Source organism: Schistocerca serialis, chromosome 4 (assembly GCF_023864345.2).
Source record: "Schistocerca serialis cubense isolate TAMUIC-IGC-003099 chromosome 4, iqSchSeri2.2, whole genome shotgun sequence".
In the NCBI taxonomy this organism is placed as follows: domain Eukaryota; kingdom Metazoa; phylum Arthropoda; class Insecta; order Orthoptera; family Acrididae; genus Schistocerca; species Schistocerca serialis.
Window position 1 is genome coordinate 348,042,751 of NC_064641.1, and position 22,039 is coordinate 348,064,789.

Consider the following 22,039-nt stretch of genomic DNA (forward strand, 5'->3'; position numbering starts at 1 on the left):
TAACTCTGTTCTGAATTCATCTTAATTACACGGCAAGAAATAATGAATAATAGAAAATATAAAATACAGTGTTACTTATGCCCTTACTTTGCACCGATTCCCCCTGCAATAACGGTGCAATGAAAAAGAACATGTCAAAAGAAATGTTTCCTTTGGTTTTATTTTCTAGCCAGTCTGTCCGTAGTGACTGAATCCCGATATTAAAATATGACTTTCTGTCTCCTATTGCAATATATGATGGGGCAATCAATGAATAGACACATGTGTTGCTGCCCCTTCTTTAGCGCGATAATCTGTTATAATCTTGAGCTGAGAAGATAGCTGGTATTTAACAGACACAGTTTCACTAAAAAAAATACTGAATGAAGTTTCCTGAAGAAATGTACAGGTAATGGTCGTGTTACTGGGTGAGTGATATTCGGTCAGCTGTCAATTCGCAGAGTCAGTGCGGAAGAAGAGGGAAGACACCCAACAGATCATGCTGCTTCATTCATCTGTCACTACTTGCCAGAACAAATTTACATTTATAAATGAACAGCGCAGAAGTTTTGACGTTCTGCAGTCCCTTTTCAGCTTACAAGGCCATCATTATGTTTGATAATAAATCTAAATAAAATAATATTATAGAAGATACACAATTTTACGCTGTTTCTTTGTAGAGAAAACTAAACAGAGGAAATGATATGTTATCGACGGTTGCACTGAGCAAATTCTAACTCGAAATAAGAGGAACAATGGAGTATAAAACTCGAAGAGGAAGGCGAAGAATACAAGGATATGTAAAAGTTATTATCGAGGATGTTGAGCGTAGTCGACATGTGTAAGTGGAATAATATAAACAACTTTAAGAGTGGTGAAAACAGAATTAAAGTCGTTAAATAGTGGATGACTCTACGTCTGTAAATCGCAAGGCACGTTGTGTTGTGTAACGTGGGAGGGTTGGGGGAAGTAGGGGGAGGGGCGTACTTCCTGACTCCCCATCTTTCCTGTTCGTTCATACGATATTTAAGTCTAATTGTACCTTCATGGTCTTTATGTGGAATATATGTAGGAGACAGCAACATGTTGACTGTTCCAGAAACGTATGCTGTACAAATTTTAACGCTAAGTCACACCGTTACGCACAACACGTCTCGTTTAGAGTCTGTTTCTGAATTTGAATTAGTAACTCTGTATCGGTTCCGCTCTTGCTAAGACCCAGCTCCGGTCTTGGTTACCGTTCACTGATACAAACTCCCTGTGCTCTAGATAAAATTTGTACTTGTCCTACTTGAAAATAATTGTTAGAGCGTCCAACTCGTACATGAAGTTCTTAAACTCCGTTGGGGATAGTCTCGTCGATGAGTAAGCGACTGGGTGGCGTTCACAGTGATGCTCTCGCAAGAGGATGGTTGCAACACCAGAATTAGAGACATCGGTTTAAGCAGTGAATGAAAGCTCAAAATTGGGAATTGCCAGCGTAGCAGGGTTGCTGAGATCCGTTTTAATGGCTTGAAAGGAGGCCTGATGACTTTCATCACAGTTAAAATTCCTCACCCTTTCTATGCAAGTTATTAAGAGAAGCTGCCAACTGGGCGAAGTTGTGCGTGAATTTACGATAAAAACTGGCAGGTCCAGTAGACCTGGGCAACCATTTCTTATTCTTACGAGAGGAAATATTCGAAAATCCCGTATCCCCTCTTGGTCGATCGTACCGTCTTCTGAGAATAGGTGTCCCAGAAAGAAATCTGTGTCCTAGCCAATGTGATTTCAGATAGCATAACGGTGACCCCAGCTTCTGTAAGATAAAGCAGGACTTCATCCATATGCTGAAGGTGCTCAACAGGTGTGAAATTATAAAGAACATATCCAAGTAATCTAAGCGAGACTTAAGCTTCAGATCACCCAGCAGAGTATCTAAGATGTGTGACTGCAGCTCCGGCTGACAGCGTCTATGGAACCCCGTTGCACTAATACAGATTCCAGTTTGTACAATAGGCGGTAACGTGTTTAGAATTTTCGGCCAATGGAATCTGGTAATAAGATTGGTGGAGGTCAAGCGCAGTAAAGGAAAACGCACACATACACACACACACACACACACACGAAACCACGTAACACTATTATGGAGGTCGAGAAAATGAGAGAATTCCAGAACAACTTTTTGATTTAACACGCTATAGCCCAAGGCCAGTCGGCAGTCTCTCCCTAGCCCCTTAGGCACTAGAAATATGGGGGAGCCACATGAGTTGGTTGAAGATCTAATCGTCCCATCACGGAGCAAGCCATTCACTAATCCGTGAAAACTCTTCTTCCTGGGAAACGAAAGGCTATACTAAGTTTGCCGCACCAGCATCTCATCCTTTGGGGGATCTTATTAATTTTGTTGGTAACCCCTAATTTACTAGTAAGAGAATCAGGAAAATGACAAACAATCCCTAAAAGTTGACCAGTTTCCACCAGTCTTAGGTGACTACCCTTCAAATCCAAGTGCTGAGCTGAATACTATGCACCTAAAAAACCTTTACAAGAACGTAACACTAGCCTCTCACTAGGGCGGGCGCAATTTACAAAATAAAACTCTGTCAGTCTAATCAAGAACCAAACTAGTCCACTGTATGAAGTAAAACCCCAAATGAAGATTGCCACACAAATTAACAGGCCATGAGAAATCGTGAATGCTAAGCTTCCTGTACATTTCACCTAACTGAGGCAACATCTGTTCATTGACAGCCTAACGTCTCTGATTTAAGGGCATCTTGCAAATTGCTCTAAACTCGAGAAGACAATTGTAATCCAGTACGGAGACGGCGGGGATCAAACAAGGCGCACACGGGTTCCTGATTAGGCTCTGCACAAATCTAGTGGAATATCTGACCTGTTATCATCCTAATGTGAGCTCACGGGCTGGGCGGCGCAGGGGTATACCCTACTGCCTGTTTCTGATGGCGTCCACTGTTTCACCGTGGTCCATACTTTACCGGACACTCGCGACTAAAATATCGCCCATGGCCACACTAGAAAGAAACTTCCGGCTTAGACTCTCTCGGAATGGTGATCACAGATACCGTCCGGCGTTCTAAACCCGCACGTTGATCATCAGCAAGCCACATGCCTTTGATGGATGCAACGAAGGCATCTAGGTCCATAAAGATAAGGGTGTTCCGTGAAAAGATCACTCGTAAACGATCATCTGAGTTCATGCCTTCTAATATATTCTTGTCGACTTCACCCTCTGTGACCTGTAGCTGTAACGCAGAAACCGTCCCGAAAATCTCTTCCATAAGTTTTGTCAGGGTTTCACCAGGGGACCGCACGCTCCAGTAATGTTTGCGCTCAAGTTCACTTTAAATGCGGAAGGATAATTTCAGCTGGATAATCCGTTTTCTCAAGTCGCGGAACTACCACTTCCCTGAAAAGTTCTGAAAATGATCTGCTCAACAACCCACGACTTATACAATATCTGGAGAATAGCACGTGAGGTACCCCAGACATTGGGATGATACTCAAATCACGCAGTTAGCCTTAACTCAACCCGCGCAACCTGTTCAACGGAAAGTTTGGCTATTCCATGAAGCAAATGGACAGTTGGTGAAAGATTCGGCGACGGGTCTATTTTCGGCTCCCTCCCCTTCAAGACCCACTAAGTTGTGCTAACTCAATAATAGCCGAAGTGCCCTCTTCACTCGCCCCCACCATATCATCTAAACGCAGAACACTCAACACACCTGCAATTTTGAAGTTGGGTAAGCAACACATGGATTAAGCTGGTGTTTTCCATGCTCACTTTTAGCTGTCTGCAGTCAGTAACATGATTACCCGAATGAGTAACTTGATCCTGGACCCTACACACATGCAGTTTTGGTCGATTGACTAACTAGAAAAATTTAATGTTTTGACGCAACGCTACCAGAGCTGTCGCATAAGTAGTAAGTGCTGCAACTTCCTTGCCGATGCAATCAGGAGCGAGACTTAACAGTCGATCCATAACTGCACGCAAACGTACTCCTAAATCAGGTCTGTTCGTGAATCGTCTCCGATAACCGAACTGTTAAGGTTGTCGCTCGCGACAAGCAGGAAATCCCGGTTCGTGTCCAGCCGGGCTGAAATTTCCGATGCTGTCATTCTGTGCGACAATCGGATGTTGCCCATATTTCGCAACTGCAAATACAATTCCTGTATTTAATATAGACTGCAGCCGCCGCAGTGTCAGCTACTTTGGATGTGCACGCGTGTCCGAAACAACACTGCATCATACTTCTTACAAACACAGGCACTACGATATCGTATTTATCCGCCGATTGTAGGCTATCGACTTTTGATCAAATGTACGTGAATCTAAAGTAACTATCCGAATGGAGGTTAATGACACATGGACGATGACGTATCGAAGTTGGGGTCGCCGGCCACTGTGTCCGAGCGGTTCTAGGCGCTTCAGTCCGGAACGGCGCGACCGCTACGGTCGCAGGTTCGAATCTTGCCTCGGGCATGGATGTGTGTGATGTTCTTAGGTTAGTTAGGTTTAAGTAGTACTAAGTCTATGGGACTGATGACCTCAGATGTTAAGTCCCATACCGCTTGGAGCCATTTGCACCATTTCTGAAGTAGGGTCTGTACCTAAGAGTGCACGGGTAGCCGAAATTGTTATGCGACCGCTCGCTTCAAATGCATAATTCGCCAAAAATTCATCTCAAGGCACATCAACAGATTTTTCTCCTTTTTTAACACCTACCGTATTCAACGCCTTATTTAATGACATCGACTATGACTAACTTGTACAACAAGACCTTTGTTTTGTTTGTACTCGTAATTTTGTTTCTCCATAGCAAGGAGTTCAGTTGGCCATTCCTTTTTCCTCGTTCATTTTTATGTGCGTGTTCTTTCATTTTTGTAAGAACGACGCCGAAGTTTTTAAATATGCACACAATTTTATTTTGCAGAATCGTACATCCAAGTCGTTTCTTCCATGTTTACCGGCTACCGTGTATTCCATCTTTATCTATTTCTTTTTACTCCCCGTTTTGAGAATTCTTCTTGTCGTTTCCTGAACATGTAACTTAAGTCGTCTTTGTCTGCGCTATCAGGACCTGTCATCGGCGATGCGTGATGTTTACCGTACTTGTTGTATTACTATATTCCTGTTCCACGACATTTCCCCTCCCATTTTTCAAAACTTCTTCTAGGTATACTTTCAACAACGTCGCGGTCTTAGACCCTTAGTTACAATTCTCGGGAATTTTTTTACCTACTGTTACCATACTGTAACAAGCCTCATACAAGTGTCATTGTCTGGACGTAACTGTGGTCGACACCAAAATTTTGAGTTGCTAACCACAACTTCGTTATCGTATTGTATACATTCTGCAGATCAATAAATCTTAAGCGAATCGTAATTCCCAAATTCATTTTTATATTAATCTAATACACACCATTGAGGGGACCCTAGGCGCGGTCTCTATTACTGCCTGTCTATCAGGTCGTTGAGTGTTAGCATATACATTCGTGCACGCCTTCTCAGCTCACTCACAATGCTGATACGACCATCTCTATAGAGCTGTATACTATTCTTCCACGGAGACGCACTGTACTGGGCATACTTTCTCGGGTCGGTCTTTACTGATATGTGATACAACACTTTGGGGTTTCCAGTGACCAACACATCCACACTCAGTAATTTTCCAGGCTTGCAAATCGGTCTCTGTCACTACGGATGAGGCACCCCATTGGAGCTCTGATGTTTCACTAACAGTGGACAGCCCTTCGAACCTGTTGCCAGAATGGTTAAGGATACAACTGTCCATCCAGTTCACACCATCACCTTCCGTTCAGAGATAGGCTAACCTAGAGCTCTCCAGTAGGGGGAAACCGATTATATGTTGCACATTATACGGCTCCGTGATACAGAAATTTCCAGGATCCACAGGCCTGTTAGCAGCGCTCAACGCAGCAATTAGCCATTTTTGGTCAATTCACTTTCTATATACACAGACTAATCTCAGCCCCTGTTCATTTTCCACTGCGTTATACCATATAATATCACGTAGAAGTTAATTAACCGAAGCATTTAGAGACTAACACACTACCAACAACCCCTAACGAGATATTCAACTGTGTAGTGTGCCGATGCACATGACGGAAACATGCGCTAGTACAATTACAGTATACACAAAATACAAAGAAGAAAAACAAAAATTAACTCTGGACTTTTTTTAGATAGCCCTAAATGTGATACCAATAATAGTATCACAAAAAACCAAATCGCAAATGTCTTAGGTGCAATAACTCACTGACCACAGCTGGACAGCACATAGAAACATAACTAATGAGGAAAATAGTGTATATGCAATAGTTAAAATGACTTGTAAACATTAACATCGGATTCGAGTATGTGTTATTAATTTCCACACGAGATAGTGCCAAAAACTTCGGGATCAAACTGATGCGGACGGTGAAGGCTGCTAATATGTTTTGAGATAAGAGACCAACCGTCGGAAATAAAGCATGTGAGTCAGAATCGGTGTAAGTGGCAGTACATAAAAACATAAACTACAATCTTCTGTGATGGGTGCATGATGGATATTTTCCATTGGGGTCACATGAGGTTGCTGGTGTACCAAACACCTCCGGAAACTGAAATCGAACACGTTGTAGAACCATAGATGCTTGTCTGATTGAGCAAAATATGTGTACTATATTTGTGACTATAGAAAAATTTAATGTGCCATTGTGATCACTAGATCCAAATTGGTGGTGCCGCTTTGCACAATTGGTAAGAACTAAAATTTTGACGCTGTCGACTCCGACATTTTTCTTGCCAAACTTAGCAGCCTAAATTTCTTACCAAGTGCAGTGCAATAATTTCGCTCGTGCCTGACGTTTCGCCAGCAATGCGTCGTGTCCGCCACTATAAAGTCACAATGGAGGCAGGTAGTATCAGGAAAACCCCAGGATTGGTCCTATACTGCCTTATACCATATGTACGCTGATGATCTCTAGTTGTCACACATGTACGCTGACGATCTCTGACTGTATCTAAGTGCAAAGCCAATAAACCTAAAAACAGCTAACGAAAATCTCAGTACCGATCTCTCAGCACTATTAAAATGGGCAGGGAATATAGGGCTACAGTTCGACCCATCCAAAACCCAAGTTGTCTGGTTAGTTATTCTATGATGATTAGCCCGAAATATCGGGAATCCCTACCAACTGTAACCCTAAATGGAAAATACATACCTCTCTCCTTCAGCAAAGAGACTGGGAGTAATAACAGATGAAAATCTAAATTGGTAATTGGTCTGAGCACGTAACAGCTGATGCCTTTTTGCACATTGCCTACAGAAATATAAAAAACTCTTCCTTCTTGACCTGAAAAATTAATTTGTATAATCACTTACAAGTTTATTTTTCAGGTCAAGAAGGAAGAGCTTTCTAAACTTGTATAATCACTTACACCCCCCCCCCCCCCCCCCATGAACCATGGACCTTCCGCCTTCCGTTGGTGGGGAGGCTTGCGTGCCTCAACGGTACAAATAGCCGTACCGTAGGTCCAACCTCAACGAAGGGGTATCTGTTGAGAGACCAGACAAACGTGTGGTTCCTGAAGAGGGGCAGCAACCTTTTCAGTAGTTGCAGGGGCAACAATCTGGATGATTGACTGATCTGGCACTGTGACACTAACCAAAACGGCCTTGCTGTTTTGGTACTACGAACGGCTGAAAGCAAGGAGAAACTACAGCGTAATTTTTCCCGAGGGCATGCAGCTTTACTGTATGATTAAATGATGATGGCGTTCTCTTGGGTAAAATATGCCGGAGGTAAAATAGGAGTGCGGGTAAGCTACAACAAACAGCATAGTGAACACATTATTGTGGCCAAGATAGACACGAAGCCCACGCCTACTACAGTACTACAAGTTTATATGCCAACTAGCTCTGCAGATGATGAAGTTGATGAAATGTATGATGAGATAGAAGAAATTATTCAGGTAGTGAAGGGAGATGAAAATTTAATAGCCATGGGTGACTAGAATTCGACAGTAGGAAAAGGAAGAGAAGGAAACGTAGTAGGTGAATATGGATTGGGGGTAAGAAATGAAAGAGGAAGCCGCCTGGTAGAATTTTGCACAGAGCATAACTTAATGATAGCTAACATTTGGTTCAAGAATCATAAAAGAAGATTGTATATATGGAAGAAGCCTGGAGATACTAAAAGGTTTCAGATAGATTATATAATTGTAAGACAGAGATTTAGGAACAAGGTTTTAAATTGTAAGACATTTCCAGGGGCAAATTCGGATTCTGACCACAATCTGTTGGTTATGAACTGTAGATTAATACTGAAGAAACTGCAAAAAGGTGTGAATTTAAGAAGATAGGACCTGGATAAACTGACTAAACCCGAGGTTGTACAGAGTTTCAGGGAGAGCATAACAGAACAACTGACAAGAATGGGGGAAAGAAATATAGTAGAAGAAGGATGGGTAGCTTTGAGAGATGAAGCAGTGAAGGCAGCAAAGTAGGTAAAAAGACGAGGGCTAGTAGAAATCCTTGGGTAACAGAAGAGACACTGAATTTAACTGATGAAAGGGAAAAATACAAAAATGCAGGCAAAAAGGAATACAAACGTCTCAAAAATGAGATCGACAGGAAGTGCAAAATGGCTAAGCAGGGATGGCTAGAGGACAAATGTAAGGATGTAGAGGCTTATCTCATGAGGGATAAGACAGATACTGCCTACAGGAAAATTAAAGAGACCTTTGGAGAAATGAATATCAAGAGCTCAGATGGAAACCCCGTTTTAAGCAAAGAAGGGAAAGCAGAAATGTGGAAGGAGTATATAGAGGGTCTATACAGGGGCGATGTTCTTGAGGACAATATTATGGAAATGGAAGAGGAGGTAGATGAAGATGAAATGGGAGATATGATACTACGTGAAGAGTTTGACAGAGCACTGAAGGACCTAAGTCGAAACAAGGCCCTGGGAGTAGACAACATTCCATTAGAACTACTGACAGCCTTGGGAGAGCCAGGTCTAAGAAAACTCTAGTATCTGGTGAGCAAAATGTACGAGACAGGCGAAATACCCTCATACTCCAAGAAGAATATAATAATTCCAATCCCAAAGAAAGCAGATGTTGACAGATGTGAAAATTACCGAACTATCAGTTTAATAAGTCACAGCAGCAAAATACTAACACGAATTCTTTACAGACGAATGGAAAAACTGGTAGAAGCCGACCTCGGGGAAGATCAGTTTGGATTCCGTAGAAACATTGGAACACGTGAGGCAATACTGACCTTACGACTAATCTTAGAAGAAAGATTAAGGAAATGCAAACCTACGTTTCTAGCATTTGTAGACTTAGAGAAAGCTTTTGACAATGTTGACTGGAATACTCTCTTTCAAATTCTGGAGGTGGCAGGGGTAAAATACAGGGAGCGAAAGGCTATTTACAATTTGTACAGAAAGCAGATGGCAGTTATAAGAGTCGAGGGACATGAAAGGGAAGCAGTTGTTGGGAAGGGAGTGAGACAGGGTTGTAGCCTCTCCCCGATGCTATTCAATCTGTATCTTGAGCAAGCAGTAAATGAAACGAAAGAATCGTTCAGAGTAGGCATTAAAATCCATGGACAAGAAATAAAAACTTTGAGGTTCGCTGATGACATTGTAATTCTGTCAGAGACAGCAAAGGACTTAGAAGAGTAGTTGAACGGAATGGACAGTGTCTTTCAAGGAGGGTATAAGATGAACATCATCAAAAGCAAAACGAGGATAATGGAATGTAGTCGAATTAAGTCGGGCGATGCTGCGGGAATTAGATTAGGAAAGGAGACAAAGTAGTAAAGGAGTTTTGCTATTTGGGGAACAAAACAACTAATGATGGTCGAAGTAGAGAGGATATAAAATGTAGACTGGCAATGGCAAAGAAAGCGTTTCTGAAGAAGAGAAATTTGTTAACATCGAATATTGATTTAAGTGTCAGGAAGTGGTTTCTGAAAGTATTTGTATGGAGTGTAGTCATGTATGGAAGTGAAACATGGACAATAAATAGTTTAGACAAGAAGAGAATAGAAGCTTTCGAAATGTGGTGCTACAGAAGAATGCTGAAGATTAGATGGGTAGATCACATAACTAATGAGGCGACATTGAATAGAATTGGGGAGAAGAGGAGTTTGTGGCAGAACTTGACTAGAAGAAGGGATCGGTTGGTAGGACATGTTCTGAGGCATCAAGGGATTACCAATTTAGTACTGGAGGGCAGCGTGGAGGGTAAAAATCGTAGAGGGAGACCAAGAGATGAACACACCAAGCAGATTCAGAAGGATGTAGGCTGCAATAGGTACTGGCAGATGAAGCGGCTTGCACAGGATAGAATAGCATGGAGAGCTGCATCAAACCAGTCTCTGGACTGAAGACCACAACAACATCAACAACAACAATCACTCACACTTCCAATTATTGACTACAGCAAGTTATCCTGCAAGTCATTTCAAAGGAAAGCTCAAGGCACCTGGAACTGTTGAGAATGGCTGTGTTCGTTATATTTGTGAGTTTCGATTCTTTGATAATATTTCACCGTCATATCCGCAGCTATCCTGGCTGCGTGCAGACAAGAGCAGAGATTTCCTCACCCTCTGGCTTCTCCATTGTCTTATCAACGTACACTGTCCCCCATATCTGTGGTCGAGCTTAACCCTCTTGTGTAAACAATGATGGCGGAAACACCCATTCCCATCAGAGCAAAATCGTTTCTGTCGCACTGCATCATTCGCCCATTTTCTGAAAGCCCTTTTTAGTAGCAGGAACCAGACTCTGGAGAGAACTGTTAGCGATCTGTGTAATAGTTAATAAAATATCTATTAAAACAACAATAATGTTCGCCATTGGCCCTGTACGCGCTCATTACCCTTGTACATCCTTCTTTCCAAGCAGATCTTCCTCATTTCCCAGTATTCTAAGCTTGTCCAGTCTCCTTAAATTTCATTTCCAACATCTGTTTTGTTCACCAACAAAGTCTTTTTGTATCTGCCACAATCATTATTTTCATTATTGCCATTATTCTTCTTATTATTATTACTATTAAGACTATTAGTAGCAGCAACAGCAATAGTACCAAGTACTGCCACTATTAACTTTATTAGTTCATAGTTAGTATTATTTACTCACATCGTCACTTACAGTAAAATTGATATTTGTAAGGTAACTATGATATGAAACAGATACTATATGTGAAAAACCCAGGTTCAGTGTAAGAGTGGGCCTGGCAGCCATAATCAGATGCGGTTATATAAATAAATAAAATAAATCGAACTGTTATTGTTGTTGTGAGTTTCAATGGGAAGAATGGTTTGATGCAACTCTCCACGCTAATTTATCCTGTGCAAGCATCTTCATCTCCGATTTACAATTGCATCTTTCATCCTTTTGAACCTGCTTACTGTATTTATGTCTTGTTCTCCCTCTACAGGTTTCAACCCCTCCAGCCTCTACACGCTTCTCTCCAGTACTAAATTGGTTATGTCTCAGAATGTGTCCTACCAACCGATCATTTCTTTTAGTCAAGTTACGCCACAAATTTCTTTTATCCTCAAAGCTACTCACAAGGGAACCTCCTCATCGCACCCCCCTCAGATTTAGTTATAAGTCGGCACAGTGGATAGGCCTTGAAAAACGGAACACAGGTCAATGGAGAAAACAGGAAGAAGTTGTGTGGAACTATTAAAAAATATAAGCAAAATATACAAACTGAGTAGTCCATGCGCAAGATATGCAACATCAAGGAGCTTCTGAGCCTAGGAGCGCCGTGGTCCCGTGGTTAGCGTGAGCGGCTGCGGAAGGAGAGGTCCCTGATTCAAGTCTTCCCTCGAGTGAAAAGTTTGATTTTTTATTTTCAGACAATTATTATCTGTCCGTCCGTTATGTTTTCATCACTTTTTTTGGGAGTGATTATCACATCCAGAAGAAAACCTAAATCGGGCAAGGTAGAAGAATCTTTTTATCCATTCGCCAAGTGTACAAGTTAGGTGGGTCAACAACATATTCCGGTCATGTGACGCACATGCCGTCACCAGTGTCGTATAGAATATATCAGACGTGTTTTCCTGTGCAGGAATAGGTTGACCTATGACCTTGCGATCAAATGTTTTCAGTTCCCATTGGAGAGGCACGTCCTTTCGTCTACTAATCGCACGGTTTTGCGGTGCGGTCGCAAAACACAGACACTAAACTTATTACAGTGAATAGAGACGTCAGTGAACGAACGGACAGATGATAACTTTGCGAAGATAAAAAAAGTAAACTTTTCACTCGAGGGAGGACTTGAACCAAGGACCTCTCGTTTCGCAGCAGCTCACGCTAACCACGGGACCACGGCACTCCTTAGTCCTTGATGCCTTTCTTGCGCATGGACTACTCAGTTTGTATATTTTGCTTATTTTTTCATAGTTCTACACAACTTCTTCCTGTTTTCTCGATTGATTTGTGTTCCGTTTTTCAAGGCCTATCCACTATGCAAATTTATAACTAAATCTGAGGAGGGTGCGATGGGGAGGTTCCCTTGTCCGTACGAGTTGTATGTAATCTTTCGCTCTCTTTTTTTACCCCTGCATAGTCGGAATATCAAAGAGTGTATTCCTGGACTGTTGCTATAGAGTACATATTACTTTTGTCAACAGAAACATTAATACTTATTTCGGACAATCTTAAAGTTCTAAGTGAAGCATCTCTTACATGTCGGCCTTACAAATACAAATAGCCCCCCTAACCGGGAAGAGAGGTTAGAAGAATTAGATTTCCGTATCGCGAAGAGGACACTTGCTTTTCAAACCTGAATACGTTCGTCTATTATAAATGTCATATTATTTGCGCAAAGTCTGTTGGGTGTTACATGAAGTTTTTTGGAATCTTTCGGCAAATTAATGATATTACAGATGCTAACGTTTTATTTCCACAGCTGAATCCAGAGCAGCCGCTACCTGTGATGTTCTGGATCCACGGAGGTGGCTGGTTCGCCGGTTCCGCCGTATGGTATGAGCCCAACTACCTAATGGACCACGACGTGGTCCTCGTTACTATCAACTACCGCCTCGGCCCTCTGGGTAAGTAAACTCAAAGAAAAATGGAATACCAAATGACAGAAGTAGCAGTACTCAGTCACAAGTCTTCATGTGGGCGTTTGACCTGATAAAGCGATTTAATGTGTTCTTGTTTAAAAGTAGACATTAATTTTTTTGTGATGTCTACCAGAGTAAATTGTAAAAATATCCTCAGCTGTGGGCGTGGTCATATTGTATGAATAAAACATGAGATTTGTTCAAAGGATGTTCGACAGAACGAAACGATCGGAGTGTATGTACTGAGATACATAAATAACATATTTGATGTCCACTGACCAAAGAGAAAGCATCATTCAAGTCATAGTTGTTATGGTAACCGAAATTTGTGTGAAAGGTAGGAATAAGATTAGTTTGGTAACAACCGAATTCTTCGCTGGGTACTTGCATAGGTTGTTTTTGACTAATTAGTTATCTAGTGATTTCTTCAATGCGCGGTAGTGCTTTGGCAGAACGTTCAATCGTGTGCGGTGGGCTGTTAAGAAAAATCCTAAACCTATCACGTACGTAGGCGCGAGGAAACAGGTAGGCCGTAGGTATAGTAAAAGATTGAATTAATTGTTGTTTTAATATGAAGATAAATGCCCGTGTACCCAGAGATACAAATGATTGAGTTATGGAGAGCAATTGTTTCATGAAGAAACGAGCGCGAGTCTGAAGTAAGTAGTATATATCGTTACGTGTCCAAAGTACAGACAGTTTTAAACGTCGTTTTGTAAGACTGAGACTAGAGCTAGAATTACATTTTGTATGGTATGACTGAAAATAGAGGTATGATGGAAATTAAATGTCGCGAGATCTTAACTGTATTGAGCGTTGACTTGAAGAGTGGATGAAGCAAATGCAGTGTTCATACCGCATGCTTTTACTTTCGCATTGTACAGTGTACGGTGGCGCTGCCATTTGATGTAAACTATACTGCCCTACAATCAGCTAAGCTCTACTTTCCTCATAGTCCGATGCCTGTTTTGGGGGGCGTGTGTTAGCGAAGCGGGTTGGAGCCTCCACAGAGTACTTGGTAGCGCACAGTTTATACATTGAAAGTTATGATTTGGATAATGTTTACGAATAACTTACATGACACATACAGCACATGTGTACACATATCGTTGAGAATGAGTAGTGTTTGTGTGTCATGCCGTACAGGGGGACAATTATTGAACTGTATGAAATAAAATCGCCATAATTTCTGAACCATTTGCGTTAGGTCGTTGAAACTGCACAGTTGGCCGCAGGGCATGATTGGAATTAATATGCGCATGCATGGTTTGGTTTATCGTCTAAGCCCACTTTCATGGGTTCGTCAATAAGCAAAACTGGCGCATTGTGGCGATTGAAAATCCACATTTCATGATCGAGAAATATAATTACTCTCAACTTGTGACTGTGTGGTGTGCAATCTCCAGTCACAAAATAATTGGTGCGATATTCCTCGACGTCACGGTGAGTACCGAACGGTACATGAAGGTTTTGGAAGTTGTTTTCATCTCCATTATCCAAAGTAAACCCGATTTCAACAAGATGTGGTTCATGCAAGACTGAGCTCGACGCCATCAAAGTAGGAAAGTGTATGATATCCTGGAGGAGCACTTTGGGGACTGCAATCTCGCTCTGGTGTAACCAGAGGCCACTGGCATGGGTCTCGATTGGCTGCCATATTCTCTGGATCTGAACACATTCGACTCCTTTTTTTAGGGCTATATTAACAAGGTGTACAGCAATAGCCCCAAAACCACTGTTGAGCTAAAAACAGAGTCGATGTTCCGATATTTCAGCGGGTATATAGAATTTCGTTATTCGGCTGCGCCACATCATCGCCAATGATGGAAGACATATCAAAAATGTAGTAACCTTCATCCGAATATCTGTAGTGACGTTTAAACGTTGAATAATGTGTGTGCACGCCGTGGTTTATAACTAATTTACGTTTCTTTAATGCAGTTCAGTAATTGTCACCCTGTAAGTACTCACCCCCACATTTCCTACTAAAACTGGAGAGACAATGTAAAAAGTTACACGGTAAAATTTAATTCACTGTGGAAGAAGAGAAAAATGGTGAACTGCAATTTCTCGACCTAAGTATTAGGAAACAAAATGGTAGGCATGTTTTTAACATATTTAGGAAACCAACCACAACTGATGTGTTGATACAAAATAATTCCTGCCATCTTAATATCCAGAAACTTTCTGCTTTTAGATCTTTGATAGATCCTTTAGAGTCCCTATGATTGAAGAAGATAGAATGACTGAGCTGAACATCGTGAAACAACTAGCTAGAGCTAACGGATATCACCAAAACGTTGTTAATAAATTAATACGACAGAAACAGCGCGCGAATGCAAGGAAGAATATCGCAAATAATATTACGAGAGTCACAATACCATACTTCGGTGATATTTCGCAAAAAGTGGCTAACATTTTCAAACCTTTTAAAGTTAATACCTCTTTTCAGACCAATAATACGCTGCGGTTTAAACTAAAAAATAATTTACAGCAGGAAAGCGATAAATATGAGACAGCTGGCGGTCTATAAAATTCAGTGTAACACGTGCAAGGCAAGCTATGTAGGCCAAACTGGTAGGTCCTTTAAAGTACGTTACAAAGAACATAGCGATGCTTTCCGGCTTAATAATTTCGAAAAGTCAGCTGTATCCACGCATATTTGGGAAACGGGACACCCCAAGTTGGCAATAGATAAGGATCTCATTATTTTACATAAACAGGACAAAGGCAAAAAGTTGGATCTACTAGAACAACTGGAAATTACTATACATAGCGTGGATAATCAGAACACACTGAATGAACAGCTAACTGGTGATACAAATAACTTTTTCAAACATTTCACTGGTTTCCTTTAGTAACTACATTGTTAGCAATTGGCAGGATACTATCATTTCATGAGGTCCTTGGAACATGTATACGTTATCTGTTTGTATGGACATCTCTGTGACTTCCTTGTTTACTTGCGCCTGAGCTCACTTGCGTTTCAGTGTCGTGTTTGGCTACCTGGTGTGTGGTATCAACGAAGACGCACGGGCGGTTTACGACGATAGAGGAGAGAGCCATGTTGTTTGATGTTGAACACCACAGGCGACACGATTTTAGAGTTTTTAATATTTTGACGACTATGTGGAAGACACGACTGCAGCAAGGGAAGTAGCCACAATGTTTTAAGTTTATTATCAATTTTATTGTGCCTGGTGCATGTTCTATTTTAGCGAGTTTAAACAGGTTCTCTTACTTTTTATTATTCTGATGATGGCAGCTTGACTTCCGAAACGCGTCAATATTAGTGTTTTACACTATAAACAAGTGGTTGAACCGATATATTTTTTAACATACGAGGAACCTTTTGCCAATGGCGACTATTTGTCGCACTGCGCTAAATGGAGACTTTGAAGGTTATGGTGTTACCCCACTAAGATTTAGCATATGTAACTTGCAATTGAATAAACATAATTATTTGAACTTCTTCCCTCTCATTAAGTCACAGATAGCGTTCCCACTTCTCTTGATCTGTAAATCAAATAAATATAGCCGTGGATCCGTTATTCCGGATAGATACTTACAAGGGAACCTCCCCATCGCACCCCCCTCAGATTTGGTTATAACTTGGCACAGTGGATAGGCCTTGAAAAACTGAACACAGATCAGTCGAGAAAACAGGAAGAAGTTGTGTATAACTATGAAAAAATAATCAAAATATACAAACTGAGTAGTCCATGTGCGAGATAGGCAACTTTTTGAATGATGCGAGCTCAGTAGCGCCGTGGTCCCGTGGTTAGCGTGAGCAGCTGCGGATCGAGAGGTTCTTGGTTCAAGTCTTCCATCAACTGAAAATTTTTATTTTCAGGCAACTATCAGAGTTCAGGCACTCAAACATAATCAACTTCGCTCTCCAAAATTCCAGGACATGTTCAGATTTCCTTGGACATATACAGGTCTACACACGGAAAAATTTGAAAACGTTAAAAACATATGTTTTGAGAGAGCACAGAGGAAACTGTGCGACTGTGAAACTGTTGCGTTCATTTGTTGCAGTTTATGTGACACACTCTTATGTTTTCATCACTTTTTTGGGAGTGATTATCACATCCACAAGAAAACCTAAATCGGGCAAGGTAGAAGAATCTTTTTACCCATTCGCCAAGTGTGCAAGTTAGGTGGGTCCACAACGTATTTCTGTCATGTGACGCACATGCCGTCACCAGTGTCGTATAGAATATATAAGACGTGTTTTACTGGATCAAATGTTTTCGGTTCCCATTGCAGAGGCACGTCCATTCGTCTACTAATCGCACGGTTTTGCGGTGCGGTCGCAAAACACTGACACTAAACTTGTTACAGTGAACAGAGACGTCAATGAACGAACGGACAGATCATAACTTTGCAAAAATAAAGAAAGTAAAATTTAATTTTCGCTAGAGTGAAGGCTTGAACCAAGGACCTCTCGCTCTGCAGCTGCTCACGCTGACCACGGGACCACGGCGACCGTGCACTTCTATCCTCCTTCATATTACCTATGTTGCCAATGGACTACTCAGTTTGTATATTTTGCTTATTTTTTCATAGTTCCACACAACTTCTTCCTGTTTTCTCGATTGATCTGTGTTCAGTTTTTCAAGGCCTATCCACTGTGCCAAGTTATAACCAAATCTGAGGGGGGTGCGATGGGGAGGTTCCCTTGTTAGAAGTTATAAACTGTAGTATCTGCGATCTGGGAGCGTAGATGTTATTGCACAATACAACTAACACCATACACAAAATGGCGACATGGTCAACCGACTCCTCGCAATTTCTTCCACTAATTTGATTACAATTCTACTAAGAATAAGGGGGAAAACATTAAATTGAAACCCACTACTTGTGTTGCTGGTACGTCAGATACCGAGCGCTGCATGGATACATACAGCTGGGTTTGCTGAGCTCGTTTTTGAGTCTGTAGTAGCTTTTTGAGACGTTAAAGCCTCTGATAAAGTCTCCCGCAGTCGAAGAGGAAACGTTAAGCAGAGAATTATGTCTTGGCCCACGGCCTTCGTAAATCAAGAATTAGCAATATGTTTTCTTGATTACGTTTTCCAGCTGTGTTCCCCATCAACTAAGATTTTATTATAGGTTTGAGAAAGGGACATTATGTCTGATATAAAGTAAAGTAATTCTTTACCCGTATTTGTGGGAAATTTCACAGTGAATAAAAAAGAGCATTTTGTAACATTGGGCAGATTAGCAACTGAAAATTACATTAAGATGTGCTGCAGTTGGTCGTTCTTATCATGAATATAAAAAGCCCGTAGCGCGTGTCAACTCAACGGAGGCAGGAACATGTTACTGTATTGTATTATCGCCTTCTACTAGTTTTTTAGTAACAGTTAACAAACTGTTCGAAAAAATAACGAATTTGGCACTCGCAGACTTCGCGAAGAATATAGGACGGTGGGACATCTACAAATACATGGTTATTTGGCTGTTGTATTTTGAGATGTGATGTAGGTCTATACTGTACCTGAAGTGATGTAAACATTACTGAAATGCTTTATTTGTAAAGGTTTCCTCAGTACTGAAGATGAAGCTGCTCCAGGGAACTTCGGATTGAAGGATCAGGTGGCGGCCCTAAAATGGGTCAAAGAAAACATTGAATCGTTTGGCGGCGATCCCAACAGCGTGACCATATTTGGGAACAGTGCAGGAGCCGCCAGCGTGCATTACCTCATGCTGTCTCCTAAGGCGGAAGGTAAGAACGAGCGATTTGTGTTGAACATCGAGAGACTATTGCCAAATGTGTGTTTACAACTGTAATTTTAAGATTCTGTTCAATATTCACAGTGATACGGGTACAGACGCATCCATATTTATCATTTGTGCGCAACCCAGTCTCTTGGAACTGCAATGAACTGTCACTCCAAGTGTTTGTTCTGAAGTAACTCCTGTGAAGGGACACTTATGGAAGCTGTTCCCCCTTATCAGTAGACCTAATCCGTGTCGTTCATACAATCGAACTTGTGATGGTACTCAACACATTGTAACCTCCCTCTTACTAATCGGCCTATCCTGCTTGCGATATAAAATATGACCGTGGATCGCATGTATGCCTAATGGATTTTTTCTAATTGTATAAGGCTATCTTCCCTAAGGAAATGATACCGATAAGTAGGAGGAAAGTGCACAACCTCGAAAGTCTACTAAAAGTAAAAGTAATTGAACCGAACAGAGCTATAATTTGGAACATGAAAGTTATTTTGTGCATTCACTCACGAACAACACCGAACAGATAGGGGTACCACTGATCATGAATCCAAAAGTTACACTAATGAACGAAAAGGAAGTAATTAACGGTGGTCAGCCCACTAGGGCAATTTAAATCCAAAATCCTGTACAAGATTATGGAAAAGAAAAACATGTATTATTAAACACTGACGTGGCAACTAAAGGTTGCCACGATTTTTCTTTTTTTTCACACTAATTTTAAGTGAGTTTCTAATGATAAAGAAAACTGAGAAGTCACTCTTACGTTATGTTTGGCATTAAATATTGAAAAAGGGCAATCGAGTAATGATTTGAAAATATGCAATTAAAGTGTATGTTAGTACTGAACTTCGTGACGTGAACAATGACTTTCAGTGACCTCAGCATGACGTCATCAAAGAAATTTAGAAAAAAAGCAAGCACTTTTTACTTTTGCCGTCACTTATTTTGCAAATTGGATTTCATATTATTGTCTGAACAACTGGCCCTTTTTTACTGACTTGAACAGAATTAAACACTAGAATACATACCAAACCAAACAGCCATGTGCTCCAAGCTATATGTAAAATAAATAAAACTTTCGCACTCTTAATTTGTGCATTGCTTTAGATTTGGATTTTTTCCAGTGATTGATTCTCAAACTTGAAAAATGAAATAGCTTTACTTTAGTCATATGCTGAAACCTCTGATGTACAGCAGTTAATTGAAAGTAGACTGAGGCTAAAATTCTTAAGAGAGAAATTATTCATTAATAAACTGACTGTAACTATACAATTTGTTTCTCATGACACTCAGTTAACATATTAGGAAGAAAAGGAACGAGGATCCTGCTTGGTAACAATGTCTGGGGGCAATGAGGACACAATCGCCCTGAGTTCAAATGATTATTATTTAAATAAATCTTATCAATCAAATCACATTCAGTTGTGCTGCTGGGTTAGCCGTTAATACTTTTTACCAATGAACAGTGTTACTTCAGTGCTTTGCATACGACTAAACTCGTAGCCGACGACGAAACTGTGTTGCTGGAACTTCTGCTGTTGTTGAAGGCGGTAGCACACTGTGGAGCCACGGCTAATTATAGGAACGGGCAATCGTAATTAATACAGCTTCTTCTGCCCGTCCACTGTCCGTACTCCTGCTCTAGACATATGGCCGGCGTGCGTACACGATGCGGCCGAAAATCGTACTCTCTACTGCGAAAGTGTTAACACTACACTTCCGCACACTACAAGCGTTGGAACCTGTCTCTCCCTCTCTCCGCGCGCTCTGCGCAACAACTCCCTACCCAACGATTTTACAACGCACAAGCATTGCTGTTATCGTTGCTAGTCGATGCAAATAACAACTCCTTTGGCTTTTCCCCAGAGCTTATAACTTTCACAGTGAAACACAGATGAATACCATGAAACGTCAACAGACTTATACCTAAATGTACACATACAGTGAATCAATGTCCTTACTTAATAAAAGAAAGCATTTACATTACAAATATTTAAATACAGTTAAAAAAAATTATATATTGGTAGCAGGTGCCATGCATCCTGCATTTTCGGTGTTACAACATGCCTACGGAGATAATTGCGAAGGCTATTGTGAAAGTAAGGTCCTATCGGACGGGGGGAGTGGAAACTACAGTGAAAAACCGACGAAGCTCAGCACTCATGTGTTTGACAAAGCCTCTAGCAAGCCCGTCGACCACGTCATGTCGCTCCTTTTAGTTCTGAGTGCGCAGTGACCGCGTAAATATGCCTAGAAAATAGCGGCTCCCGCAAAATTTGGGTGCCTGGTTTCATGCAACCCCACATGCATTTCCTTCTTCATGACAATTCTCGGCCGCACACTGCAGGGTAATGAAGACGCTACTGTAGCGTTTTCGATGAATAGTGTTTGATCACCCACCATACCGCCCGGATGTGTCCCTTCCGATTTACATCTCTGCTCGTATGAACTTCTGGCTATGAAGAAAACAATTTGGCACAGACAACGAGCTAGAGACGAGAATAGAAAATTGGTGGAAAGCACAGGCGGCGTTCTTTGATGCGGTTATTGGAAAGTTGGTACAACGATTATGTAGAGAAGTCGCTGGAAAGTGCAGCTAACTGTTGCAAATTTCTTTGCGCTTTTCGTTTCACGACAGAACGGACCTTACTTTTTGAACAGCCGTCGTAATTTGTCAGGCGGTGTCGTTAAGTTCAAAGACGATGTGAGGTCGAATGCAGGAATGGCTAGACAGAGAGGGAGGCTAGCTGAAGGTTTCAGGAGACGTCAAAGCTCTTTGAGAACGGGCAGTTGGGATGAGGCTCGACGTATGTTGCTGACGGGTTGGAGAGAGGCTCAATCGTTGGTCGTGAGAGTCTTGGCGGCCTTGACCTGGTTCCTCCACAAACTGAGTCCACGTCACACTCCACTATATTTAAAATGTATTTATCCTATTTAATATTAAAACTGCCTCTCAAATTCCAGACACACGCAAAGAGAGTTGGTTCCGCAGCACATCATACAAAAAAAATTGACAAAATAGAAATTCCGAATATTAGCTGCAAGCGGGCATTGAAATAAATCCAATGAAATAAATCCAATGTGCCGTACCGGGACCCGAACTCGGATTATTCGCTTGTAGTGAGCGGTCACCTTAATAACTTCGCCTATTCGAATGTGCTTCCCCTTGTATCCAAATTCTCGTATGCCGCGTACTACAGACG

The 22,039-nt window shown here is 41.4% G+C and overlaps 1 protein-coding gene across 1 annotated transcript in view; it reads left to right on the forward strand.

The window, feature by feature from the left end:
• Positions 1-22,039, forward strand: part of LOC126474119 (juvenile hormone esterase-like) — an 87,153-nt gene that overhangs the window by 39,537 nt on the left and 25,577 nt on the right. The window contains exons 3-4 of the mRNA XM_050101549.1: positions 12,932-13,076; positions 18,637-18,822. Coding sequence (XP_049957506.1) covers positions 12,932-13,076; positions 18,637-18,822 — 331 coding nt within the window. The remainder of the gene's footprint in view (positions 1-12,931; positions 13,077-18,636; positions 18,823-22,039) is intronic.